This window comes from Bombina bombina, chromosome 1 (genome assembly GCF_027579735.1).
Source record: "Bombina bombina isolate aBomBom1 chromosome 1, aBomBom1.pri, whole genome shotgun sequence".
NCBI classification, from domain to species: domain Eukaryota; kingdom Metazoa; phylum Chordata; class Amphibia; order Anura; family Bombinatoridae; genus Bombina; species Bombina bombina.
This window is the reverse complement of record NC_069499.1, coordinates 1449099371-1449118402: the sequence shown is the minus strand read 5'-3', so window position 1 is coordinate 1449118402 and position 19032 is coordinate 1449099371. Positions and strand designations below refer to the sequence as shown.

The following is a 19032-nucleotide window of genomic DNA, read 5'->3' as shown; positions in this document are numbered from 1 at the left end:
ATACCAAACTCATATACAACTATGTGCATAAATACTATGGGGTGTATTACAATAAAGTGCATTTAAGTTGGCAATTAGTTAATAAATCATAAAGTTTATGACCAGAGATTGACACATTCTATACAATAGCAGAACTAAGACAAGTACTATTTGCCTATGTTTATTCACCAGTACTGCATACTGATGCTATTTAAGAATTACAACTTATACACAGAGTGATGATAATGATGATGAAGACAAGAGATTGGAATTCTAACATAATAATAAATCTGTAGACAGCGTTATTAATCAAAGCTCACTGATATTGCCTGATAAATACAAAACAACCACTGATTAACCACTAAACCGCCAACCTCCCACAATGCAATCTACCTAATTAAGTATCTAATTACACTATTAATCCTAATTTGTCAACCCCCCACAATGCAAGCTACCTATTGACACTATTAACCCCTAAACCGCCAACCTCCCACAATGCTATCTTCCTAATTAACCTATTAACCCCTAAACCGCCAACCTCCCACAATGCTATCTTCCTAATTAACCTATTAACCCCTAAACCGACACCCCCCCACAATGCAAATAGCTAATTTAATCACTAAGCCCACTAAATTAACCCCAATTACATAAAATAAAAAGACTACCTTACTAATAAATTAATTAAAAATTACAAAAATAAAAAAATCCTTACATAAAATTAAAATAACAAATCCTAAAATTACTTTAAAAAAAACAACCTAAGAATAAATTAAAATAAAAAATTTGAAAATTGCAGAAAAAATGAAATTACCAAAATAAAATGTTTTAAACCTAATCTAATACCCCTATAAAAATAAAAAGTGTAACACTAAACTACTAATAGCCCTTAAAAAGGGCATTTTGTAGGGCATTGTCCTAAAGCTCTTTTACCTAAATAAAGTACCAATTGCCCCCTAAAAGTAGACCCCCCGACCGACCCACCCACCTAACTCCCCAAAATAAAAAAACCTAAGTCTAAAAAAAAACCTAATCTACCTGTTTGTATGGACATTGCCCTTAAAAGGGCAATCATCTCTTTTGCTGCCCATTAAAATAAAAAAGCCCTAATGTAAAAAAAAAGTCCACCCAAAAAAAACAACTAAAATACGAAATAGGTACTCACCATTCCTGAAGTCCAGCACTAGGCACATATTTGTCCTCCGTTGGAGGTGTATTTTTGAGGTTAATTTACTGTTAGGTCTTCCTAGTTCAGTAAGTCAGTTTCCTGCTGCCAATCGTGCTCCCGCACTTTCTGCTCTATGGTGGTCATCAACTATCAATCCTCAGGGAACTGCTGGCTGCTGTGTCCAATGGGCACTAGGCACTTCTTTCTCCCCCTCCCTTGGAGGTGTGTTTTTGAGGTTTACATACTGTGAGGTCTAGCTAGTTCAGTAACCCTTCTGCCTATTGATGCTACCTCTGTCCTACACTGTGTTGGTCCTCATCTGTCAATGCCAAATCCTCTGGAAACTGCTGGCCACTGTGTCCAAGTGGCACTAGGCACTTTTTTGTCCTCTTCCCTAGAGGTGTATTTTTTAAGTTTATGCACTGTCAGTCCTTTCTAGTCCAGTAAGTTTGTTCAATGGCGTAAAATCTTAAGGTGTGAGACCCCTCCAACCACACTCAATGGCCCCAGAAGTAAATATACTCACGGATTAGCAGCATTTATCACAAAGTGCAAAATAAAACAGTCTGGAAAATTAGGAGCTTCCCAGCTAGCTCACATATGATAACAGCAATGTCCTGGATACCCACAGCATCAATACAGCACCATTCAAGCATCCAATAAAAGATACAGTATACTTCAAATAATAATGTAAAATAAGTAATATATTAAAAGTGCACACAGCACATGTATAAAACAACATAACAACTTTTACAGCTCATCCTACATTTAATCAAGAAACATTTACCCATAAACACTGGATTTAAATTCTATACATTTATTCTCCAAAAAAGTACAAGTACCACACCTAGGCTTACCACATTTAAAAACACCCTTAGCAGTACCTGCAAACTGAATAGTATTATATTTATTAAACCTATTCACTTTGGTTGACACCACCTTACTGGGTGCCAGGGAGTTTTTCAAAGTGGGGGCCCTCCTGAATACACATATAGGTCTCTCACCGATAAGATCCTTCCAAATAGGATCCATGGATAAAACTCTCCAATGTTTATTTAAAATTTCAACAATCCCTTTGTAGTTGCTATTAAATTTAGTAATAAATTTAGTGGATGATTCCAAAGTAATTGAAAATAAATTTACCTATTCCACTAAATGTATTACTAAATATACATTTATATTGAACTTTTAAATAAACATTGTCCAGTTTTTTCCATGTTCTCTATTTTGAAGGATCTTATTGGTGAGAGAACGATATGTCTATTCAGGAGGGCACCCACTTTGAAAGACTCCCTGGCACCAAGTAAGGTGGTGTCAACCGAAGTGAATAGGTTTAATAAATATAATACTATTCAGTTTGCAGGTACTGCTAAGGGTGTTTTTAAATGTGGTAAGTCTAGGTGTGGTACTTGTACTTTTTAAGAGAAAAAATGTATAGAATTTAAATCCAATGTTACGGGTGAAAGTTTCTTGATTAAATCTAGGATGAGCTTTGAGAGTTACTATGTTGTTTATTTAGTTGTGGACTCCAGTATTGTGGCCGTACTAGTAGACCTCTTAGAACACTTTGGAGCAAACACTTGAGGAATATAAAGAACAAATTCCTCAAACATAGTGTTTCTCTTCATAGTGTCTGTAAGCACCAAGGTAAAAAGGGCATCTATAGAATTAGACCCATAGAATACATACCCCCTTCTAATCAGTACAATAGGTTTATTTGGCTTAGAGAGAGGGAGACCTTTTGGATCTGGAAATTAAGATCTTTATCACCAGAGGGCCTTAATGTTAATATAGATCTAGCAGCCTTTAATTGAATTAAGTGCATGTTATTTCTTTATTATTTTATCAATTTTATCAATATTTGTATTTGATTATTATTTTCTTTTGTATATATTAATTATGTGTATATTCTGCTATAGTTACATATATTTAGCTTATATATATATTGGTTTGTATTTATTTTTCATTTGTCTTTATTGATATACTGTATCTTCTATATATCTATTATGTATATGTTTGTAAATATTCATATATATTTATAGTGATTTGTATTTACTTATATTTGTCCTTATTGATTATATGTATTTTTTGTTTGAGTATTTTATATGTATTCATTTGCACATATTCACTTTATTGTATATAATTGTCCATTGGGGTTTTTTCTCTCTTTCTCTTGGCAGTTTTTTTCATGCTGGTGCACTGCGTGATATACTGCAGTCATTTGAGTTGTGCAGACGTAATAATCACTATGGCAACTGTTTGTTGTGTCAGGTTCTCTTAAGGTCTCGCAAGACTTGTGATGTTACAATCTCTCAATCGTAGTGTTTCACACCGCAGCTTGCTCTGCCAATGTAGATCATTGGTATATTCAAATAACCATTAATATGTGATTAACATGTCATATAGCTATTACGATGTGAAAGGCAATTTTGATTGTTATTGGGTGATATAGACTCTTAGGCTAATTATGGTAAGCGTGTGTTTAATTTTTGTCTAATTAATTTGTGGTTTGTGTATAAAAATGTGTATACATGCAATGTCCATTTATGCTGCTTGAAGAAGCAAGAATACCTTGCGAAATGCGTTCAGCTGTTTTATACATGTGCTGTGTGCACTTTTAATAAATTACTCCTTTTACATTATTATTTGAAGTATACTGTATCTTTTAATGGATGCCTGAATAATGCTGTATTGATGCTGTGGGTATCCAGAACATTGCTATTATCGTAACCGAGATAGCTGGAAAGCTCCTAATTTTTCAGACTGTTTTATTTTGTACTTTGTGATAAGTGCTGCTAATCCGTGAGTATATTTCCTTCTAGGGCCATTGAGTGTGATTGGCGGGGTCTCACACCTTAAGAATTTACTCCATTGGAGCGCCTTCTTCTTTCTTCTTTTGCTGTCCAGATTATTTCCGTTCCTGTGAAGAGCTGCCCTTTGGTCGGATTCCTGAATTATCATCAGCCTCATATGTGGCGCCTCTGTGATCTTCATTTTCACTGTTTCACAGTTTGAACTGAGTATCTTTTTTCAATAAGTTTGTTGCCTGCTGCTGCTACTCCTGCATTTCATGCTCAGTGGTGGTCATCATCTATCAATGCCAAATCATCAGGTAACTGCTGGCCATTGTGTCCAAGGACCTCTAGGCATGTCTTTCCTCCTTCCTTGGAGGTGTATTTTTTAAGGTTTATATACTGTAAGGCCTACCTAGTTCAGTAACTCTGCTGCCTGATTGTGCCCCCTCGCTTGCTCCTGCCCTTCTCTGAATTGAGTCTCCAAGGAGAACTACAAAGCTCTTATGGAGTACATGTGTGAGAAAGTGAGGAATGGGTGTACTTTAGCATGAGGCATTTGAAAAAGAATGAAAGAGTTGAAAAAAAGTAAGATTGTACAGAAAGGTTGCAGTGGTGGGAAGTGAAAGGTTAGAAGGGGGAGACAACAGGGTAGTGGAAAAGGTAGTACTAGTGAATAATTGATATTACAAAAATTATCAAATTCTTTTTATTTCAATTAATTGTTTTAATTTTCTTTCTAAAAAATTGTTCTATTTCCTGTATGTTCTAATGTCCCAGTTAGCACTGAATCTTTCAATTGTTAGCATTTCCTATTCCTAGCAGTGTAATTTTGTTGCTAAAAGTAATGTTTTGTGGGCATCCGATTGATGTTAATGCTATTGATAATGTAGTCTCAAACCAAATTCTTATCCAAATATTTGGCTGAATGGAATGGGACCACGAACAAAATTCTGATGACCAGAATCGGCCGAAAAATCGAAACCGAATATTTCGGACGAACCAAATTTTTTGCCTGTGCACTCTAAAAAAAATCATGTTACTAAAGTAGTAATACTATTACATTAGTCTTTTTGATACAGGTAAAGCCATTTTCTTTTAAAGTTGTTAGCTTCTTTTATTTAAAGTTCTGTATACAATCTCCATGGTTTGGGGTCGTTAAAAGTTGGTATTCAGAACTTATATTAAAACAAAGCAAACAACTTTACAAGCCGTCTGTGAGTACCTTCCTATTAATGTTTTCATGCACTCTGACGTATTACACATTTTGATTGTTTCCTTCCTTTGAGGGTGTGCGTTTGAAGATTCAAGAGAAGTTTTCTGTGAATTGTCCCTGAAGGAGGTCAAGTGCAGTTGTATTTCTACAATCCTTGCAGGCTGCGTTCTCACTTTAAAGGTAATTTTTTCCCCAATACCTGTATAATCTGTACTCTACTTTAAACAAAGTCTTTTTCTTATCAGAAAAAAAGACTCAGCCTAAAAATCTTTGGTCACACCTCAATATATTAATTTCTCACTAAAAATTGTTGTGAAACAATAAATACGCAAGTTTTTATATTAATTGTATTTAAGGATTTAGATATCTTGTTCCTTATGAAGACTTTATTATAGAGCTGAGGGAATAAATTACATTATATTTCATAATTGGAATTTTAATTTTCATTCTATATATCTTGCAGTTGAAATAAAGTCAAACACGATTGTTAAGATGAAGTTGATCCTGACTCTTCTTAGCTGTCTGGCATGTTGGATAGAGGCAAACAAATACACTTCATGTGAACTGCTCCAAATATTTAGAGAAACTAAACTGGATGGATATCGTGGTATTGGTGCTGAAACATGTATGTATGATAACAGTTATATATTCTTTATTGTCTGATATTATTATATATTAATATTCAACAATAAATAAAAATTGTTGCTGTAGGTATAATAATCAATAAATAAATTCAATATATCTAGGCATAGGAAAGTAGTAAGTGATTAAATGTACAGATAAATATGTCTAATATATGTAAAGGTTTGAATTATTAATAAGGAATTGGATATATGTTCATTATTTTTTATTTTAAGTTGTGGTAATGAAAAAATACAGGTCTGGCCAGGCAAATGTTCTATGAAGTTTGTTCCCTTATGTAAAGATTTTTTAACAGTTTTGTTTTGCTTAAATTTTTATTTTCTATCTCGTTGTTTCTATATTTGCATACATTCTGTTCAGCAATACTGTGAAAGAGTTTGGTTAACCTAACGGCGGTATATAACATTAATTTTACGCTGTATTTGGCTTCTACAAGCTATATATATATATATATATATATATAAATCCTACAATGTGTTTTTTAGCGCTGCAGAATCTGTTGGCTCTCTACAAATAACCGATAATAATAATAAATTAAACAATTTTTTATGTAACCAAACCTGATTTAGGGGCAATATATGGTTGCCTGCTCATTGCAGTGACATAAATACACTGCCATACATCATTGATAAAGTTGAAAAAGAACTATTGGTGTGTATTGTTCTTTTACTAATATTTTATGAAAATAAATAATATTTTTAAGAATTTTATTTTGAGTTTTTGAATCTACTTACTGAAATTAGCGCTGTGTTTTTAAGCATGTAATAATTTCATATTTGAGATTCTACACTTTATTATTTTTATGTATTCAAAAAGCTAGTAGTGGGAAAAAATCCTGCAGCATTGCATAGATCAACTAGGATCAAATTAAAGTGACATGGTATTCAAAATATTACTATCATGTATATGAAACAGCAGAAATTAAACATATTATATATATATATATATATATATATATATATATTGCATAAAAAGGTAAAGTTAAAAAAAAATTACCTTTAAAATAAACAGGAAGTACCCCTCAATGGCTGATAGAGACAACTCACACAGAAGAACTTGGTTCATGCAGCACAAAAATATTTATTTAAAAAAAAAAGAAACAAACAAAAAACTGTAATATTATACACTTTGAATGATATATATATATATATGAAAAACTTCCCCAATAATTGGACTAACATTTCTACAGTAGACTGAACTTCTTTACATCACAATCTCACTCACTTTAATTTTGTACATTTTATTTCCTCAATCTATAATGATATTTTCCAAACCGTTATTTAACAGGGATATGCATTGCTAAGCATCAGAGTGACTACAAAACTAATGCATTAAATGACAACGGATCAAGTCGCGATTATGGCATATTTCAAATTAACAGCAGATGGTGGTGCGATGATAAGAAGACTAAAAACACTGCAAATGGGTGTAAAAAGTCATGCAGCAGTAAGTACTAGTAACTCATCAAGCATTTTGTTATTAATTTCCCAGTATTTCCCAGTATAATCTGTTAACGAGTCATGGTTTCCATTGATTGCTTTGTAAAACATTGTTAAATAACATACATAATATTTTACTGTGGGATATTTAAACTGCGGTCCAAGAAAGAATGGCTTTAAGGGTATGAAGAACAGTTTGTGGAATCCAAGGGGGATTTGGGTGACAAAGGGTGTGTGTGTTGGTGGCTTTGACAGTAGGGTTGGAGACATGGCTGTAAACATAGCTAGCATAATAGGTTGAGACAGCCTTTGTCCTCTAGAATATACTTGCCTACTGCCCCCTTTGTGTTATCATCTTGTGTCTATCTGTAAACTGTAAATTTGGGTTTACCTGTGTCCTGTCCCTTGGCCAGGGGCATAACTACAGGGGTGTCTGAGGTCTCTATTGAGACTGGGCCCACACATATAGGGACACCTTCTGTCTATCCAGGTGGTACCTGGGCTCCACCTGCATTATGCCTGGACTCTCTACCCCTCCCCCATTTAAAGAGACCTCACAGTATGCATCAATAGTGGGATGATTTACAAGATGGCCGCCACTGTGTTATATAGAAAAATCTGCCACCATATTTATACAAGAACGCTGTGAAAGTGCATATTGTCTGGTGGGGACTAACCAAGGGGGAAGGAAAACAATCACAAAGATGCAGCTCATCTTGATGAAGCGTGTTGATGTAGGTGGGTGCCTGTTTTTGTGTAATTGTGGATGTCAGGTATGCATTGCACATACATTGGGTGCCTGTGGATGCCTGTGTCTGTTATGTATCATTGATAGAGTAGCTTATGTGTAATAAAGTGCTCAGTGGGAGAGGAGTGGGCTTTTCTGCCTTAAAATGTATTTATTATTAGAAATTAATTGTAAGGACAGTTTTTTGCCAGGTAATGTAAAGAAGAGACGGGACAGCAGGAAAGAAGTTCAAACAATTGTGTTTCACATATGCAAATATAAATTAATCATATTCAATTAATATCTCCTGTTTTATTTATTATCATTTTAGGTTTTCTGAATGATGACATCACTGATGATATTGAATGTGCTAAAAGAGTGGTCAGGGATCCTCAAGGCCTGAATGCTTGGTAAGAAAATGAAATGGATATGTTTTATGTACAAATCATACATTGCCCTTTTTGTGACTGGCAAACATTGTGCTGAACTTGAAATGATACCTCTGTAGCTTTTTTCTACTCTATTTGATTTAATTATTGACCACCCTGGTCAACTCCAATGTTATTCTATGTAAGAGAGTACAGAGTCAGCAAACCACTTGCTATTTAATAGTACAGAGCATTGTAATAAAACTAAAATAAAAAGTAATAACCACATTCAAAACAAGACCTGACAACATTATTAGAACTGGTTCTTTCATTAAGTCTATATCTTTTCCTTCTGCTAGATTTATAATATAATCTTAAGCACACAATCGGTACATCTAGGGCGCAATCCGATATATGGCGCAGGTTTCGGTGCAAGCGTGGAAACCTGCGCCGCCCGTAGTTTCAGCTCGCAACTCGAGCTATCACATATACTGCGCCGTCAGATGCTAAAGTGCCGTAAGTCTGACAAACTAGCGATGTCCAGAAATCTGCGTAAGTACAAATTTCTGGAGTCGCCAGTGACTTTAGAAACTGCCGCCGCCTACAAAAACTGACTAAATTATAAAATCTCCCGTAACTGTCTAACACGCCTCCAAAACATAGCCCGACACGCATACCCCTCTATCCGCAATCCCCCCTCTCACTCCTAACAATAAATATATTAACCTTTAAACCGCCGCTCCCAGACCCCGCCACCAGCTAAATTAACTATATCACCCCCTAATATGATCCCCCTACACCGCTGCCACCTATTTTAACAATATTACCCCCTAATGTGAGCCCCCTACCCTGCCGCCACCTACATTATATGTACTACTCCCTAATCTGACCCCCTTACACCGCCGCCACCTATATTAAAATTATTAACCCCTAATCTAATCCCCCTACACCGCCGCCACCTATATTAAATGTATTAACCCCTAATCTAATCCCCCTACACCGCCGCCACCTATAATAAATGTATTACCCCCTAAAATACTAAAGTGTCCATACACTGCATTGCCCCAAAGTAATCAGCTCTATTACCAGCCCTTTAAAGGGCCTTTTGCGGGGCATTGCCCAAAAGTAATCAGCTCTTTTACCTGTAATCTGACCCCCCTACACCGCCGCCACTTATATTAAATGTATTAACCCCTAATCTAATCCCCCTACACCGCCGCCACCTATATTAAATATATTAACCCCTAATCTAATCCCCCTACACCGCCGCCACCTATAAAAACTATATTAACCCTAATTATATTAGGGTTAATATAGTTAATATAGTTATTATATTATATATATTAACTATATTAACCCTATCTAACCCTAACACCCCTAACTTAATTATTATTGCAATAAATCTAAATAATATTAATATTATTAACTAAAATATTCCTATTTAAAACTAAATACTTACATATAAAATAAACCCTAAGGCCTAGATTTAGAGTTCGGCGGTAAAAGGGCTGTTAACGCTCCGCGGGTTTTTTTCTGGCCGCACCATAAATTTAACTCTGGTATCGAGAGTTCAAACAAATGCTGCGTTAGGCTCCAAAAAAGGAGCGTAGAGCATTTTTACCGCAAATGCAACTCTCGATACCAGAGTTGCTTACGGACGCGGCCGGCATCAAAAACGTGCTCGTGCACGATTCTCCCATAGGAAACAATGGGGCTGTTTGAGCTGAAAAAAAACCTAACACCTGCAAAAAAGCAGCGTTCAGCTCCTAACGCAGCCCCATTGTTTCCTATGGGGAAACACCTCCTAAGTCTGCACCTAACACCCTAACATGTACCCCGAGTCTAAACACCCCTAACCTTACACTTATTAACCCCTAATCTGCCGCCCCCGCTATCGCTGTCCCCTGCATTACACTTTTAACCCCTAATCTGCCGCTCCGTAAACCGCCGCCACCTACGTTATCCCTATGTACCCCTAATCTGCTACCCCTAACATCGCCGACCCCTATGTTATATTTATTAACCCCTAATCTGCCCCCCACAACGTCGCCGACACCTGCCTACACTTATTAACCCCTAATCTGCCGAGCGGACCTGAGCGCTACTATAATAAAGTTATTAAGCCCTAATCCGCCTCACTAACCCTATCATAAATAGTATTAACCCCTAATCTGCCCTCCCTAACATCGCCGACACCTACCTTCAATTATTAACCCCTAATCTGCCGACCGGAGCTCACCGCTATTCTAATAAATGTATTAACCCCTAAAGCTAAGTCTAACCCTAACACTAACACCCCCCTAAGTTAAATATAATTTTTATCTAACGAAATAAATTAACTCTTATTAAATAAATAATTCCTATTTAAAGCTAAATACTTACCTGTAAAATAAATCCTAATATAGCTACAATATAAATTATAATTATATTATACCTATTTTAGGATTAATATTTATTTTACAGGCAACTTTGTAATTATTTTAACCAGGTACAATAGCTATTAAATAGTTAAGAACTATTTAATAGTTACCTAGTTAAAATAATTACAAATTTACCTGTAAAATAAATCCTAACCTAAGATATAATTAAACCTAACACTACCCTATCAATAAAATAATTAAATAAACTACCTACAATTACCTACAATTAACCTAACACTACACTATCAATAAATTAATTAAACACAATTGCTACAAATAAATAACATTAAATAAACTATCTAAAGTACAAAAAATAAAAAAGAACTAAGTTACAGAAAATAATAAAATATTTACAAACATAAGAAAAATATTACAACAATTTTAAACTAATTACACCTACTCTAAGCCCCCTAATAAAATAACAAAGCCCCCCAAAATAAAAAATTCCCTACCCTATTCTAAAATACAAATATTACAAGCTCTTTTACCTTACCAGCCCTGAACAGGGCCCTTTGCGGGGCATGCCCCAAGAATTTCAGCTCTTTTGCCTGTAAAAAAAAACATACAATACCCCCCCCCCAACATTACAACCCACCACCCACATACCCCTAATCTAACCCAAACCCCCCTTAAATTAACCTAACACTACCCCCCTGATGATCTTCCTACCTTGTCTTCACCATGCCAGGTTCACCGATCCGTCCTGGCTCCAAGATCTTCATCCAACCCAAGTGGGGGCTAGACATCCACTGAAGAAGTCCAGAAGAGGGTCCAAAGTCTTCCTCCTATCCGGCAAGAAGAGGACATCCGGACCGGCAAACATCTTCTCCAAGCGGCATCTTCTATCTTCTTCCATCCGATGACGACCGGCTCCATCTTGAAGACCTCCAGCGCGGATCCATCCTCTTCTTCCGACGACTAGACGACGAATGACGGTTCCTTTAAGGGACGTCATCCAAGATGGCGTCCCTCGAATTCCGATTGGCTGATAGGATTCTATCAGCCAATCGGAATTAAGGTAGGAATTTTCTGATTGGCTGATGGAATCAGCCAATCAGAATATAGTTCAATCCGATTGGCTGATCCAATCAGCCAATCAGATTGAGCTCGCATTCTATTGGCTGTTCCGATCAGCCAATAGAATGCGAGCTCAATCTGATTGGCTGATTGGATCAGCCAATCGGATTGAACTATATTCTGATTGGCTGATTCCATCAGCCAATCAGAAAATTCCTACCTTAATTCCGATTGGCTGATAGAATCCTATCAGCCAATCGGAATTCGAGGGACGCCATCTTGGATGACGTCCCTTAAAGGAACCGTCATTCGTCGTCTAGTCGTCGGAAGAAGAGGATGGATCCGCGCTGGAGGTCTTCAAGATGGAGCCGGTCGTCATCGGATGGAAGAAGATAGAAGATGCCGCTTGGAGAAGATGTTTGCCGGTCCGGATGTCCTCTTCTTGCCGGATAGGAGGAAGACTTTGGACCCTCTTCTGGACTTCTTCAGTGGATGTCTAGCCCCCACTTGGGTTGGATGAAGATCTTGGAGCCAGGACGGATCGGTGAACCTGGCATGGTGAAGACAAGGTAGGAAGATCATCAGGGGGGTAGTGTTAGGTTAATTTAAGGGGGGTTTGGGTTAGATTAGGGGTATGTGGGTGGTGGGTTGTAATGTTGGGGGGGGGTATTGTATGTTTTTTTTTACAGGCAAAAGAGCTGAAATTCTTGGGGCATGCCCCGCAAAGGGCCCTGTTCAGGGCTGGTAAGGTAAAAGAGCTTGTAATATTTGTATTTTAGAATAGGGTAGGGAATTTTTTATTTTGGGGGGCTTTGTTATTTTATTAGGGGGCTTAGAGTAGGTGTAATTAGTTTAAAATTGTTGTAATATTTTTCTTATGTTTGTAAATATTTTATTATTTTCTGTAACTTAGTTCTTTTTTATTTTTTGTACTTTAGATAGTTTATTTAATGTTATTTATTTGTAGCAATTGTGTTTAATTAATTTATTGATAGTGTAGTGTTAGGTTAATTGTAGGTAATTGTAGGTAGTTTATTTAATTATTTTATTGATAGGGTAGTGTTAGGTTTAATTATATCTTAGGTTAGGATTTATTTTACAGGTAAATTTGTAATTATTTTAACTAGGTAACTATTAAATAGTTCTTAACTATTTAATAGCTATTGTACCTGGTTAAAATAATTACAAAGTTGCCTGTAAAATAAATATTAATCCTAAAATAGGTATAATATAATTATAATTTATATTGTAGCTATATTAGGATTTATTTTACAGGTAAGTATTTAGCTTTAAATAGGAATTATTTATTTAATAAGAGTTAATTTATTTCGTTAGATAAAAATTATATTTAACTTAGGGGGGTGTTAGTGTTAGGGTTAGACTTAGCTTTAGGGGTTAATACATTTATTAGAATAGCGGTGAGCTCCGGTCGGCAGATTAGGGGTTAATAATTGAAGGTAGGTGTCGGCGATGTTAGGGAGGGCAGATTAGGGGTTAATACTATTTATGATAGGGTTAGTGAGGCGGATTAGGGCTTAATAACTTTATTATAGTAGCGCTCAGGTCCGCTCGGCAGATTAGGGGTTAATAAGTGTAGGTAGGTGTCGGCGACGTTGTGGGGGGCAGATTAGGGGTTAATAAATATAACATAGGGGTCGGCGATGTTAGGGGTAGCAGATTAGGGGTACATAGGGATAACGTAGGTGGCGGCGATTTGCGGTCGGAAGATTAGGGGTTAATTATTTTAAGTAGCTTGCGGCGACGTTGTGGGGGGCAAGTTAGGGGTTAATAGATATAATACAGGGGTCGGCGGTGTTAGGGGCAGCAGATTAGGGGTACATAAGTATAACGTAGGTGGCGGTCGGCAGATTAGGGGTTAAAAATTTTAATCGAGTGGCGGCGGTGTGGGGGGACCTCGGTTTAGGGGTACATAGGTAGTTTATGGGTGTTAGTGTACTTTAGGGTACAGTAGTTAAGAGCTTTATAAACCGGCGTTAGCCAGAAAGCTCTTAACTCCTGCTATTTTCAGGCGGCTGGAATCTTGTCGTTAGAGCTCTAACGCTCACTGCAGAAACGACTCTAAATACCAGCGTTAGAAAGATCCCATTGAAAAGATAGGCTACGCAAATGGCGTAGGGGGATCTGCGGTATGGAAAAGTCGCGGCTGAAAAGTGAGCGTTAGACCCTTTAATCACTGACTCCAAATACCAGCGGGCGCCCAAAACCAGCGTTAGGAGCCTCTAACGCTGGTTTTGACGGCTACCGCCGAACTCTAAATCTAGGCCTAAGATAGCTACAATATAATTAATAATTACATTGTAGCTATTTTAGGGTTTATATTTATTTTACAGGTAACTTGGTATTTATTTTAACTAGGTACAATAGCTATTAAATAGTTAATAACTATTTAATAGCTACCTAGTTAAAATAATTACCAATTTACCTGTAAAATAAATCCTAACCTAAGTTACAAATACACCTACACTATCAATAAATTCATTAAATAAACTACAATTATCTAAACTAAAATATAATTAAATACACTAAACTAAATTACAAAAACAAACAAACACTAAATTACAAAAAATAAAAAAGATTACAAGAATTGGCTGATTAGAATACCCAATAGAATTACAGTAGCTCTTATTCTATTGGCTATTCAAATCAGCCAATAGAATTAAAGTAGCTTTCATCCGATTGGCTGATTTGAATTTGAAGGCTCAAATCAGCCAATAGGAATTCAAGGGACGCCATTTTTAATCGCGTACCTTGAATTCCGATTCAGTGTACGGTGGCGATCGTATGAAGAGGATCCTCCACGCTCCATGGCTCCGGTCTTCAGTTCCAGCATCGCCGATCTTCAGTTCCAGAGAGGAAGGTCTTCAGCTCTGCGGTCATCGGTCTTCAACTCCTCTGCTCTGCGCCGGCTGGTTCCTGGAAGAAGAAGAGGTCGCCGCCTAGAAGAAGACTTCTCCGCCTGGAACAGGACCTTCTCTGTCGGTCTTCAGGACAGGTAAGGACCACTTGGGGGTTAGACTTAGGTTTTTTAAAGGGGGATAGGGTGGGTTTTAGAGTAGGGGTCTGTGGGTCGTGGGTTGTAATGGGGGGGGTTGTTCTTTTTTTCCACAGGTAAACGAGCTGATTACTTTGGGGCAATGCCCCACAAAAGGCTCTTTTAAGGGCTGGTAATAGAACTGATTTCTTTTTGTAATTTATTTTAGGGTAGGGACATTTTTTTATTTTGGGGGGCTTTGTTATTTTATTAGGGGGCTTAGATTAGGTGTAATTAGCTTAAAATTCTTGTAATCTTTTTTTTTGTTGTAATTTAGTTTAGTGTATTTAATTATATTTTAGTTTAGATAATTGTAGTTTATTTAATGAATTTATTGATAGTGTAGGTGTATTTGTAACTTAGGTTAGGATTTATTTTACAGGTAAATTGGTCATTATTTTACCTAGGTAGCTATTAAATAGTTATTAACTATTTAATAGCTATTGTACCTAGTTAAAATAAATACCAAGTTACCTGTAAAATAAATATAAACCCTAAAATAGCTACAATGTAATTATTAATTATATTGTATCTACCTTAGGGTTTATTTTATAGGTAAGTATTTAGTTTTAAATAGGAATATTTTAGTTAATAAGATTAATATTATTTAGATTTATTGCAATAATAATTAAGTTAGGGGGGTTAGGGTTAGATAGAGTTAATATAGTTAATATATATATAATATAATAACTATATTAACCCTAATATAATTAGGGTTAATATAGTTAATATAGGTGGAGGCGGTGTAGGGGGGTCAGATTAGGGGTTAATATATTTAATATAGGTGGCGGCGGTGTAGGGGGATTAGATTAGGGGTTAATATATTTAATATAGGTGGTGGCGGTGTAGGGGGGTCCGATTACAGGTAAAAGAGCTGATTACTTTGGGACAATGCCCCGCAAAAGGCCCTTTTAAGGGCTGGTAATAGAGCTGGTTACTTTGGGGCAATGCCCCGCAAAAGGCTAAGGGCTGGTAATAGAGCTGGTTACTTTGGGGCAATAATATAATTAATATAATTAGGGTTAATATAGTTAATATAGGTGGCGGTGGTGTAGGGGGATCATATTAGGGGGTAATATAGTTAATGTAGGTGGCGGCGGTGTAGGGGGCTCACATTAGGGGTAATATAGTTAAAATAGGTGGCGGCGGTATAGGGGGATCACATTAGAGGGTTAGACATTTAATGTAGGTGGCGGTGGGGTCCGGGAGCAGCGGTTTAGGGGTTAAACAATTTATTAGGGATTGCGGCGGGGGATTGCGGTTGACAGGTAGATAGACATTGAGCATGCGTTAGGTGTTAGGTTTTATTTTGCAGGCAGTTTAGGGAGCTACGGGGCTCCAATACTACACCTGCAATTTGTGGCGAGGTGAAAATGGAGTAAGATTTCTCTATTTTTGCCACGTAAGTCCTTACGCTGTATATTGGATACCAAACTGCGCGGGTTTGGTATACCTGTCTATGGGCCAAAAAACTACGGCCGAAGGCAGAAATATGCAAGCGTAACTTCTATGTTACCCGTATATGTGATACCAAACCAGCGCAAAATTTGGCGGCGCCGGCTTTTGGGGGCGACGCTGCATATAGGATCGGGCCCCTAAAGAGCTGCAGAGAATTAATCCATACTTTTCTATTTAATTCTAACAATTATGTTTTTTCTTATATGCAACATAGACTATTTCTTACCTTCCTTACATAATTATGTATTATCTGGAACAATGTGTATTGAATTTGTTAGTTTTCTATTAAGGTTTGTAATATATATATTGATATATTTATTTTAAAAAAGAAGGCATTCATTTCCCTAACACTTTTCATCTTCCATGTTCATATTTAGATATAAGGGATATCATTTTATATGTTATTTATTTTTATATATTATACAGTACTAGTCCTAAAGCCCGTGTACACGGGCCAATTTTTTAGGTACCGCGGTTCCAACCCTTGCTCCCTCTCTCTCCCCCCTCTCTTTTGCGCTCTCTCTCTTTCCTCCCTCTCTTTTGAGTTCTCTCTCTCCCCCTTATTTTGCACTCTCCCCCCCTCTTTTGCTCTCTCTCTCTCCCCTTTTTTGCTCTCTCTCTCCCCTCTTGTGCTCTCTCTCCCCCTCTTTTGCTCTCTCTCTCCCACCTCTTTTGCTCTCTCTCCCCTCTTTTGCTCTCTCTCTCTTCCCCCCCTCATCTGCTCTCTCCCCCCTCTTGCTCTCTCTCGCCCTCTTTTGCTCTCTCTCTCCCCTATTTTGCTCTCTCCCCCCTCTTTTGCTCTCTCCCCCCCTCTTTTGCTCTCTCTCTCCCCCCTCTTTTGCTCTCTCTCTCCCCCCTCTTTTGCGCTCTCTCTCTCTCCCCCCCTCTCTTTTGCTCTCTCTCCCCCTCTCTTTTGCTCTCTCTCCCCCCTCTCTTTTGCTCTCTCTTCCCCTCTCTTTTGCTCTCTCTCTCCCCCTCTCTTTTGCTCTCTCTTCCCCTCTTTTGCACTCTCTCTTCCCCTCTTTTGCGCTCTCTCCCCCTTCTCTTTTGCGCTCTCTCCCCCTCTCTTTTGCACTCTCTCTCCCCCTCTTTTGTGCACTCTCTCTCCCCCTCTCTTTTAAACTCTCTCTCCCCCCTCTCTTTTGAGCTCTCTCTCCCCCATCTCTTTTGAGCTCTCTCTCCCCCCCTCTCTTTTGAGCTCTCTCTCTCCCCCCACTCTTTTGCGCTCTCTCCCCCCTCTTTTTTGCGCTCTCTCCCCCTCTCTTTTGTGCTTTCTCCCCCTTGCGTTCTCTCCCCCTCTTTTTTGCGCTCTCTCCCCCTCTCTTTTGTGCTCTCTCCCCCTCTCTTTGCACTCTCTCTCTCCCTCTTTTGCTCTCTCTCTCCCTCTTTTGCACTCTGTCTCCCCCTTCTCTTTTGCGCTCTCTCCCCCCTCTTTTGACCTCTCTTTTAAACTCTCCCCCCTCTCTTTTGCGCTCTCTCTCCCCCTCTCTTTTGCGCTCTCTCTTCCCCCTCTCTTTTGAGCTCTCTCTCTCCCCCTCTTTTGTGCGCTCTCTCTCCCCCTCTTTTGCGCTCTCCCCCTCTCTTGCGCTCTCTCCCCCTCTCTTGCACTCTCTCCCCCTCTCTTTTGCGCGCTCTCTCTCTCTCCCTCTTTGCGCTCTCTCTCTCTCACCTCTCTTTTAAGCTCTCTCTCCCCCCTCTCTTTTGAGCTCTCTCTCTCCCCCCTCTCTTTTGAGCTCTCTCTCCCTGCCTTTCTCTCCCACTCTTTTGCGCTCTCTCGCCCTCTTTTGCTCTTCCCCCCTCTTCTGCTCGCTTTCTTTCCTTCCTTCCTCTGTTTTGGTTTCTCCCGCCGGCCACGCCCCTCCCGCGTGCTCCCGTGAGGCCACGCCCCCTCGTCACGCCCGCCGACCACGCCCCCTCATAATGCCTGCCACGCCCGACGGTCACGCCCCCATCACGGCACGTCCGACGACGGTCACGCCCCCACCAGGCAGCTTCCGCAGTGCGCACTACTCTGCAGCTGAAGGCCAGGTATGTTTGTCACGTGCAGTCTCTACTTACTGCGCATGAGTGCATCTGACAAACATACTTGGCCAATTATTATATAGGATATAGGATAGTATTTGTTTCCTGTATTCTATTCTATTAAATGGTTATTGTCAAGTAGGACAATTTTACTTTGCTGACCTTAGCTAAGTACCTACCACTTGCGATGATTGTTAAACACCAGATCACAATCTTTCTGATATTTCTAGTTTAAGCCAAATGTTACTTTCACAATTATTTTGCATAATTTCTTCAATTTCTCTTCAATTGTTAGGATCGTCTATCCAACACAGTGCCAAGGAAAGGATTTGAGCAACTTTGTAAGTGGATGCTGAAGCAGAACAGCAATATTACAAAACAATGACTTCGTCTTACGAAGTCATTGGTTACTCCATCAAAACAATGCACCGGCTTGGTTTTGCAAATGTAAAACTCCATAAATGTTTGTTTTACTACATCTAAAAAATAAAAGTAGCTTTCCGCATAATTATTGTGTTTATTTTTATTAAATATCCGGTGATAAACTATTCTTAGCAATAAATGGACTCTTCTTATTGTATCATGAGATACTGTACCTTAAGACGTAGTAATAAAAAGTACTTGGGAAAAAACAGTGGACTGACTAACAACAAGAATAAAAAGGAGATTGACAACAAAGTGGCTGTGGATAATAGTTCTTCCTGGTACACACCGCAATATTTAAACAAGGGTGAT

The 19032-nt window shown here is 38.1% G+C and overlaps 1 protein-coding gene across 1 annotated transcript; it reads left to right on the top strand.

Moving 5' to 3' along the window:
* The first annotated feature begins 5225 nt into the window (after window positions 1-5225).
* LOC128643248 (lysozyme C-1) lies at window positions 5226-18805 on the top strand. The gene is made up of 5 exons (XM_053696241.1): window positions 5226-5332; window positions 5616-5777; window positions 7082-7240; window positions 8292-8370; window positions 18593-18805. Exons 2-5 carry the CDS (start codon window positions 5645-5647, stop codon window positions 18651-18653), a joined length of 432 nt encoding a protein of 143 aa, XP_053552216.1. The 5' UTR covers window positions 5226-5332; window positions 5616-5644; the 3' UTR covers window positions 18654-18805.
* The last annotated feature ends 227 nt before the right edge of the window (window positions 18806-19032 follow it).